The sequence below is a fragment of the Poromitra crassiceps genome (assembly GCF_964638095.1).
Source record: "Poromitra crassiceps genome assembly, chromosome: 8".
Lineage (NCBI taxonomy): Eukaryota > Metazoa > Chordata > Actinopteri > Beryciformes > Melamphaidae > Poromitra > Poromitra crassiceps.
In genome coordinates, this window is record NC_139629.1 from 42,813,701 (window position 1) to 42,824,333 (window position 10,633).

General features: G+C 45.1%; 1 protein-coding gene across 5 annotated transcripts in view; it reads left to right on the top strand.

Moving 5' to 3' along the window:
* LOC310780830 (neural cell adhesion molecule L1-like protein) overlaps window positions 1-8,311 on the top strand; it is a 61,457-nt gene extending 53,146 nt beyond the window's left edge. For all 5 annotated transcript variants that reach the window (XM_083641329.1, XM_083641332.1, XM_083641333.1 and 2 more), the window contains 2 exons: window positions 438-510; window positions 7,108-8,311. In XM_083641329.1, the coding sequence (XP_083497455.1) occupies window positions 438-510; window positions 7,108-7,321 (287 nt within the window). In that variant the 3' untranslated portion in view covers window positions 7,322-8,311. The remainder of the gene's footprint in view (window positions 1-437; window positions 511-7,107) is intronic.
* Window positions 8,312-10,633: the final 2,322 nt, after the last annotated feature.

The following is a 10,633-nucleotide window of genomic DNA, read 5'->3' on the forward strand; positions in this document are numbered from 1 at the left end:
TAGGTGTTGGAAAAGTGTTTAATTTAATTAAAGATTTAATTCACTTTTACTCCTCCACACACCCACCAAGCATAAAATGATGCCTGTCTTGAGACCAGAGAGACGGTTGATCAGAATAGATTTAAAGTCTTGAAGATGCTGTAGTATTTCTTGCTGAAGTAGATATATTGATTCCACAGAGAAGACCTAAGCAAGAGTACCAACTCTTTCCACTAGAAAGATATGTAATGCTTGAAGCTTTCAAAATAATATGCTTGTTATTTCAATTGCTATCATTCCCCATAATGTCTCTGTGGTAGTGAAATGGGACAAGTAATATGACGTCTGTCATAGGAGCGTTGTGTCCATCATAGACGTGTCTATTCTATGTATTCTATGTAAAGTGCTACTCCGTAATGGTGGTGCTGAAATGCCTGTCCCCTCCTCCACCCCCTCAGTGAAAGAGAAGGAGGACCTCCACCCTGACGCCGAGTCGCAGGAAATGAACGACGATACCTTCTGTGAAGACAGGTGAGACATATGCTTGCTCTGCAGAGGTAACCTGCAGTGCCAAAGTATGCTGAACACTGATCTCATATTGTTGCATTGCTTTTTCTTTTAGCAATGCAATACTAATGTAACAACCATATTTTAAATATTTCATATTTCATTTCAGTAGTAATGTTCTTGTGTGTCTCTCTCATCCCAAAAGCAAACCTTGCATGCATGAGCTTTGCCAGGATCAGCCTGAGAGCCAGTGCACTAATGGGCTAGGTAATCACACGGTGTCGTTAGCTTTGTTAAGCTTTGTTCCCCCTTAGTTGTAATGACGTGTGCAGGCTTTGTGTTGACTTTGTCTTTAGATTCTGATTGCGCACGTCGTGTCTGCTCAGGTGTGTCAGCGTGCGCCTGCAGGCATTTCTAAGTAGTTTGTGTGTCTGTGTAGTACCGTATGCATGTAATCAGTGCCCATTGTGTGTGTATTGCATTGTGTGTGTATATTGCGTATCCAGTGTGTGTCTATTGTGCACGTGTGTAAAAAGCATGATTGCATTTTGTTTTTGCTGCCTCTGTGTAATGTGAATGAAGCTGCCGTACAGTTTGCAGGCCAAGAGATGACCTAAAGAGACGTCTTTACTCACCTAATGTATGATTAAATCTGGATTTCATCTAGGGCTGGGCAATATAGCGATATTATATCGAGATCGTGATATGAGACTAGATATCGTCGTAGACTTTGGAGATCGTAATATTGTGATATGATATAAGTGTTGTCTTAAAGGCTGCATTACAGTAAAGTTATGTAATCTTCTCAGCTTACCAGACTGTTCTAGCTGTTCTATTATTTGCCTTTACCCAACTGAACATTTAGTTCACTTCATACGAAATACTAAGATATGTATATCACCATTCAGCCTAAAAATACAGAGATATGATTTTTGGTGCATATCGCTCGGCCCTAATTGTTCTGTTCAGTAAATTGCAAAATAGTCTTTAACCAACATGAAAAAGAATCGGGATCGGGATATCCAGCCTGAAATATATATTATATATATATATATTTTTTTTTTTGCTATATTGCCCACCCCTAATTTCATCATACTGTAGATGTAGATGGCTAAGAACTCCTTTGCTTTCCTTTCTGGAAAAGGGGAATAAAATAAAGTGAGAAAGTGAATAAGGCAAAACATATTTTCCATGAAATAGTAATGCCAGGCTTCCTCACCTAGGACAAGGAACCGTCAAAGAAGGAAAATACATCACTCACATCATGGAACACATGGACAGTCCCACTATAAACCGTTCATATCTGTGTTTTTTCACCTTTGATTGAAAGATTCTTCCACCAGATTGAAGAAAAGACACAATGTGCATTTTAGCTTTGCTTAGGATTGGTCTCCAAACAGATCATGGCTCAGTCCAGCAGCTGCAGCTCAAATAAAGCCCCTGTTTCATCCAAGATAGCAGGATTAGAATCAGAATCAGAATCACTTTTATTGCCACAGTATGCAAGTTACATACAGTCTTAGTGTCTGTATGCAGCGTAGCGGTCAGGTCAATATACAGAGATAAAGAAGTAGGAAAATAACTCAAAGACAATCACAACGTTAGCTAACTACATCATGATACATGACCAAACGGGGCATCAGTCAACATCACGTGATGTCTTTTCTTTAATCTGTCTTTAATTGTCTCATCATTCACCACCATTCATATTTTTCCAGATGCTGGTGCGTGTAGGCCCCGACCGGAAGGGGCGGGCCTTTGCCTCTATACCTGAACACCCTAATTTTCTTTTCTTTTTTTATAGCTCAATTATGGGCCACACCATTAATTACAATCGAGGAAGCTCCTCCCACCACAAAGGCACACATGTATAATCTAGAAGTATGGAATGTGCTGATGGGAAATGTCTCCCATCCAATAAAATTAACATAAACTAAGCATGGCAGATGTGTGGGAAAAGTGTGGTTAGGCCTTTAAGGCAAAAGCAGACAGATGTTGCTTTTTTATCATAGCTGTAGAGTTCCATTGTTTACTTTGTTGAGCTGCTATGGTGACAGGGAAATCGACTGAATCATATTTTGCTTGACAGCACTGCTGCAACTGTGTGACAGTTGAGTGTTTGTTTGTGCACATGCGATTGAAATCACCTAAAATAGCCTGTTCTGTCTGTTTTGCTCATCTGTCATCATATCCTATAATAAGAATGCACAGAAGTGTCTGTGTGTGTGAGTGAGTGAGCAGAATTGTGTCATTTGGCCACAGTGCGATCGGGCTGAATCTTTCAGGAAGTGTAAAGAGCACCCCTGCGGGTGACCTAACAGAGCTGGACTTTTTTTTAATTAGGTAATTAGGGCCGACTAAATGGGCAAAATGGCTAATTATTGGGCAAAATGGCTCAAGACAGGTTCAGCACCAGAGTGGAGGAGCTCACAGGTGAGCGGAGTTATAATCAGCCACTGAAGTGGACTATGAAAACCCTCTGGGGAGAGAGAGGAGAGGCTGCATGTCAACTCTGTGAGCGAGGCCTGACTAAATGGATGGCTATTCTGCTAGCGCTAGTTATTCAGATTATTCAGAATCATTAATCACATTTGTATGGCAATTGCATTCCATTCATTGTCAAATCTATAATTTCCAGGAACAATCCATTGTTTTTACAGTGTACAATCCTCATTAATCCATAAGATTATACCATTTAAAGGTGCAGTACGTTTTTACTATCTCATAGCAGAAAATGACTATAGGGTTGTTGTCGATCGATATCAGTGACTCAATAATTACTTGACCAATCAATCAATCAATCAATCAATCAATCAATCAATCAAATTTATTTATAGAGCACATTTAAACATGACACATGTCAACCAAAGTGCTGTACATAGAGTAGAGATGCACAAAAAACATAGGGAAACCAAGGCATGAATCATCTAGAATCAGGAAATGCTAGCAGGTAGAACTGGGTTTTCAGGTTTGATTTGAAGGCCTCTATCGAGGGGGCGAGCCTGATAGAGGTGGGGATGCTGTTCCACAGGACAGGGGCTGTGGCAGCAAAGGCACGGCCCCCCCTAAGCTTGAGGTTGAACCTCCGGACTGTCAGGAGCCTCTGATCGGCTGACCTGAGGGCTCTAGTGTTGGAGTAGGGGGATAGGAGGTCTGAGATGTAGGAGGGGGGCTGGTTGTTAAGTGCTTTAAATACAAACAGGAGAATCTTGAAATCTATTCTATAGCGTACTGGAAGCCAGTGAAGGGAGGCAAGGACAGGAGTTATGTGGTCTCTTTTGCGGGTTCCGGGTGCTGAGAGATTTCTGGCTTTTAAAATATGGATGACGAGTCCCCGCTTCCTACTGCTATGCAAATTGAAGCCAAAATATCTCCTTTCAGCGAGCTGCCATCTTGCTTGTGTGGCATCATCATCAACCAGAGTCTGCGCAGTGGAGTCAGGCTGAGCCGTGCCGCCGTCTGACGGTGGTTAGAGAGTGGCTCTCACAGCTGTCAATCAGCCCTTTTTATATAATCAACTAACTATTTAAAAACAAACTTATCAGAATAATATACACTTTGTGTACTGTGATTATTTAGTTTGGCTCATGTCACGTCTGCTAACATGGAGGGGGCAGGATTTAAGACCTATACTGCAGCCAGCCATCGGGGGGCGTATTTTGGCTTCAGTTTTGAGGAGCCGAACATGAGCTTTGCTAGCACGGCACCCAGCGTTGCCCGGGTTAAATAGACACAAAACAATACAACTGCGCCTTTTGCATGGCTGCAAATTATGGTGGTGTCCAGGTGGTTTCCAGGACTTTCCAGGTGGCTTCCAGCACTATACGACCTGTGCATGACCTCCCTTGGATCATAACACATCGCATGAACATTTTCAGCCCAATCTGACCTGGGGTGTGGGCGTGAGCTGGTTTCCAGGACTTTTCAGGTGGTCCCAGGACTTGATGACCTGCCCATGACTTTCCCAGAGTCATAACCCACCGCCATACAAATTTTCAGCCCAATCCGACCTAGGGTGTGGGCATGAGGTGGTTTCCAGGACTTTCCAGGACTTCCCAGGTGGTTCCACGACTTGATAACCTGCCCATGACCTTCCCTGGATCATAACCTACTGCCATGAAAAATTTAAGCCCAACCTGGGGTGTGGGTGTGCATTAAAGCACACAGACTCATTCTGAAGGAGTGGAAGTCTTCCTCTCCACCTTCTTTTAAGCTGTGGCCGACGGCCGATGGTTTCGGTTATATGTATGGAGAGACTCCGGTTCCTGAGGACCAATTCTCTTGTGAAATTCTTGGCTATCTGGGACCCATTTCTGGCCTACTTAGATGAGGTTGAAAGCGACAAGTAACTTGCCCAGCTGACTTTTCATGGACCCCTTGCATGGGATCCCACGCACATCTCTTACAAGCACAATAAGCACTTGATGTGGCTGATAGCACAACGCTGTAACATTGGAATGTTGATATATGTATATTTTTGTTTTTGTTTTGTTTTGTTCTGTTTTGTCTGAGCCTGTTTTTGTTCTGAAAATTGTAAAATAAAAAAAATAAAGATACGCACGCACACGCACACACACACACACACACACACAATTTTCTATGGAGTTGAACAGTGATGTACAGGACCCGTGAAGGTACCACGTGCCCTCTGTGTTTAGAGTCATCAGGCTGGAGGAACCATGACAATAATGAACTTGTGAGGCTGTGCAGATGTTTGTCTGCAATGATGTGTTTAGAAAGCCGCTCATGGTGGGTTTCATACGGCTGTTACTGGCTCCTGCCCCGCCCCTAGAGTGCCCTTAGCCTCACCATGCTGTTGTTTTTGCAGGCTTCAGAGCTGGATTTAGGGCCCTCTTGTGCCCTCTGAGTCTCTGTTGGCAACGGGCCACCCGCTGACCGTCCATGTGTCTGGGGAGGTGACAAGTGGTCATTATGCTTGTGATGATTTCTCTTTGGAGACAGCCCTCTGCTGCCTTGCCCCTCTGCCCACTGTGAGAACAGCACGTGTTATAGCGACAGTGTGCAGCTTAGCTGTGATGCAACTTTGTTCTCAGACTTTTTGTCTGTTTGTTTTTTTACCCTTTTCCTTTCCCCTCATCTTTTTTCTCAATGTGTGAGTTTTCGCAGACAAATTTAAACTAGAATAAATCAAAATTCAGGTGCGGCGATGCGGGGCAGCGGGGGGTTAAGGGGCTATTTTCTGTGCTGCCCTCAAACCAAGTCGGCACGGGTCAATGGCAAGACAAATGTAATTACCTTCTGCCCGGTGATGCGTCTCCATCTCTCTCCGTGTTGGCGAGACTGGAGTCCCGGCCCTTTTCACAGCACCAGCTGAGGCTGAGACGGGTCCTGATCAAGGCCCTGAATGAGCCGGGACTGAAAAGCACTCAGCTCCTATTTTATCAGTGTATTCAAAGTCACTGTGGGGGGCTGCAGCGACTGTGGCATTCGGCAGCACTTAGATAAGGGCCACTTATCTCCAGCGCTCTGGGGTCGTCGGAGAAAGAGGGTTTGATAACGCTTGAAATGGGGACCTTATGTGGCTTGCATGGTAAAAGGCTCCATGAAATAGGATAGATAAGATTGCTTATTAAAAAATCCACGTGAAAGAAGGCCCCCCGATATGTAATCTTAGTTTGAACCACGTCTCTATGCTAAAATCCACACCTCAAAACGTTCCGCTTATATTTGACGCAGGTGTCAACTATGCCACAAATGGCACTATCATATACGAGCCACCTGAGCATCCTTTTCTGAACGCAGGCGCTCTGTGTTGTGAATACTAAACCGAAGCAGGGTAGAGAGGTATTACCAGACGTGGACGGCTTAGGGAATTAGAAAGGAGGACGAGGAGGAGAGAAAACCCTCTGTTTTGAGGTGACCCTGCGTCTTGTAGCGAGACACCTACAAGTTGGCCAGTTGCCCAGCCTTAAATTGGCATCTAATCTCCTTGGCCCGTGTGTGGGCCCCTAGGGAATACCGGGAATGACAGGCTGTTTGTCTGGGATAGCATACGCCCCCCCGCCGCCCCCCCATTCCCTCTCTTCCTTCTCCCTTTCTCAACCTCTTGCTTAGCCCCCCCCCCCCCCACCTCCCTTCTTTCTCACTGTTCTGTTCGGAATGAGCTGCACTGGGGCAATTTCCATCGCCGGCTCTAAAGAGATTTGAAATTGCCTTCAGTCCTGAAGCCTTGGCAATTAGCAATTAGTGGAGTGATTGTAGCAAGCCCTCCCCACCTCCCTCGTGCTCCCGCTTCCTGCTGAGCGGCCACTGATGCCTTACCCCCAGCGGTGATGTATGGAAGCCATAAGAACTTGCTGTGGGAATGTGTGTGTCTGAGGACGCAGCCAACCATTAAATGTACATGTGCGTGTACATGGATTTACGAGTGTGTGTTTGTGTGTGTGTGTGTGTGTGTGTGTGTGTGTGTGTGTGTGCCTGCAGTAGTGTGTGACTACGTGTGTACAGTATGTGTCAAATGCAATCCCTTAGTGTTGTATGCATTTTGCTGCTTGCTTATGGCCATCTGCCTCATGTGTGCTGTACAATGTGTTTGCGTTAACACTGCACCGCTGACCCCGCCTTCTCTGTTGTTGTTGTTGTCGTTGGTACCACTGACAGTGATGAGAAGCCACTGAAGGGCAAGAACGTGTCTTCCCGGAATGAGCAGGACGACACGGGTGGGGACAGCGTCAGCGGAGACAGCCTGCTGGACTACGCCGACGGAGACGCGCAATTCGACGAGGACGGTTCGTTTATCGGAGAATATTCCGACGACCGCAAGCACAGAGGCTCTGCAGCCGAGCCCAACGGACCCGGCCCAGCCACCGCATAGAGCCAGACCCCAGCTGAAGCAGTGTTTCATAACCATTCAAAATACCTTATTTATTGAGCCAACTGGCATTAATGTTACTCAAATATCCAAATATGGATAAATGACAAGCTCAAAGTCTGTACAACAGGCGTGTCGGGCACGCAAAGCAAGTGACTAAAGGATTGGATTTGAAATAGAATATGGCCCAAAGGCTGGATACAGGAACTAATACATCCAGCATGGACTTCATTGTGAAAGCCATTGAAGCTTTGTGTGTGTGAGAGAATGAATTGGACCATTGGAGTGATCCATGGTTTTATTAGTGTTTTGTACCTGTCAGTCACAACATTCAGTGATGCACAATACTGTGATGGACTCAAAAACCTTGCAAAAAAATACATTTATCAATCTGCATGTGCTTCATTAACACATGTAGCCTACTGTATATTCAAGCTGCATCACATTCATAAAATTGAATCAATTTTCCAGGCATGAACGTTCTACCTTTGTGCCTGCTTGTATATGTTGTGTATATACTGTAGAAAAGAGGCATTTTTACTTTTTTGTTTGGACGCAATTGTGTGAATGTTGTCAGTTGTTTTATAATGATAATGCTGAGGATGCTTTTATATCATGATGATATCAAACATAGGCTATTAAACATAATGGGATATATATTGGATGGCAATTATTTCACTATACTGAAACCCTCAGTTACTAAAAATAGTTTTCATTTTGTTTTCATTTTTTAATTTTGGATCTAGAACCCCCACCCAAAAAGAAGAAGGAGAAGGAAAAAAAAAAGGTAAATCAAGGGAGAGATCTTCCCCATGAACCCATGGGATACACCCCAGTGGTTCTCAAATTGGGATCCGGGGACCCCCAGGGGGTTCCCAGCAAATAGGGCAATCATTTATTTTCACTAGAATTCCAATCAAGTAACACAATGGCAGAATATATATGACTATTTTGGTAATTGGTTTCATACATGTACACTTCCTGTAAACATCTAAAAGTGTGATGACCCTCTCCTGGCCTTGCAGGAGCCTGGTGTTGGGGTCACCAAATCAGCCTAACAACCCCAACACCAGGCTCCTGCAAGGCAGGGCCAGGAGAGTGAGAGGATTGTCACAAAAGCTAAAATCTTAACAGATGGGGGAACCTGGGACAAAATCTTTTCAAATGGGGGTCTGACGTCTAATTTGTGTCAATTTAGGCCCTAAACTGGGTGGGCAACATTGTTTTCCTGAGGGCCACACTGACTTACATCAAGGAAGCAAAGGGCCACACATTGGACACACTTTTCCCTATTTTTAACCCTCTCTCCCTCTGTGATTGATCACTTCTGCTGTTAATCCCCTGATATAATATAATATCTACTGTGATACAAATCCAATGGCTGTAGCAGATGAGATTTATTAACATAATTCTGCCTTTTATGGGTGGTGGGTGGGGGACCGTACTCGGACCACACCCGTCTTCCAGCTTGGCCTTCATTTTGAGCTCAACTACATGCCTGTAAAGTTTTGTGACTGCATCTTACACGGTTGTATTGCCATCGCATTGAAAATATAGATGTTGACAGATAGACACCTGGCAAAGTGCTCCAAACCGCTTCTGTGGTAGCTCCCGCTACAATAGGTGTCTCCAGGGACCACATATTGCTGTGATCACACACACGACTCACACACACACACACACACACACACACACACACCCGACTCACACACACACACACACACACGACTCACAAGGTGAAAACAATAGCAGCCACATGCTGTTGCGGCTGGTAAAAAGCCCATTTTGGGATTGCAACCTGAATAGAGCTGTGCGTCTTTCATCAAGGCCGGAAAGCGGAGAGGAGAGAGAGAAGCAGAGGGAGGAAAATAGAAGGACCAAAAAATGCACGGACCCAAAACACAATTGACATAAAAGTGTGGAAGTCAGTCTGCACTGCACAGACTGCAGAGGGGAAGTCAGTCTGCACTGCACAGACTGCAGAGGGAAGTCAGTTTGCACTGCACAGACTGCAGAGGGAAGTCAGTCTGCACTGCACAGACTGCAGAGGGAAGTCAGTCTGCACTGCACAGACTGCAGAGGGAAGTCAGTCTGCACTGCACAGACTGCAGAGGGAAGTCAGTTTGCACTGCACAGACTGCAGAGGGGAAGTCAGTCTGCACTGCACAGACTGCAGAGGGAAGTCAGTCTGCACTGCACAGACTGCAGAGGGAAGTCAGTCTGCACTGCACAGACTGCAGAGGGAAGTCAGTCTGCACTGCACAGACTGCAGAGGGGAAGTCAGTCTGCACTGCACAGACTGCAGAGGGAAGTCAGTTTGCACTGCACAGACTGCAGAGGGAAGTCAGTCTGCACTGCACAGACTGCAGAGGGAAGTCAGTTTGCACTGCACAGACTGCAGAGGGAAGTCAGTTTGCACTGCACAGACTGCAGAGGGAAGTCAGTCTGCACTGCACAGACTGCAGAGGGAAGTCAATTTGCACTGCACAGACTGCAGAGGGAAGTCAGTTTGCACTGCACAGACTGCAGAGGGAAGTCAGTCTGCACTGCACAGACTGCAGAGGGAAGTCAGTTTGCACTGCACAGACTGCAGAGGGAAGTCAGTTTGCACTGCACAGACTGCAGAGGGAAGTCAGTCTGCACTGCACAGACTGCAGAGGGAAGTCAGTTTGCACTGCACAGACTGCAGAGGGAAGTCAGTCTGCACTGCACAGACTGCAGAGGGAAGTCAGTCTGCACTGCACAGACTGCAGAGGGGAAGTCAATAGGATTTGTATATGGGAAATTCAATTAAATGCATGAAATAAGGTGTGTGGTTAACAAAAGTTTATGAAACAGCAAAGTTTGTGTTCAGCAAGATAATCTTCAAAAATGAGGAACACATGAATTTTGAAGCGTAAATGTGTTTTTTTATGCGATTGTCAGAAAATGCTTAAAAATTAATAAAATTGGTCATCATTTGTCTGTCCTATAGATTTTCTGCCAACTGGCCACGTCGACGGCCCCAAAATCAGCAGACTAGTGCAGACCAGCATGGACTCTGTGTGATAGTGAATCCTGGCTTAAATCGGGACAATAGTTGTCTACTGTATTCCATGGCCCAAAATAATTGACTGAATGAGTAGAGGAGAGGAGTATAGACTGAAGAGTAGAGGAGTATAGGGTAGAAGGACTGTTTTAGTAGGATGTGAAGAGGGTCCCGCCAAACAAAGGCTGAGCCCATCATCCCCCATCTTCATTAGTTGGGATCTCTGCCTCATCAAAGGTGTTATATTTTATATTTATATATTTTCCCGTCAGAAAATGAATAGGAGA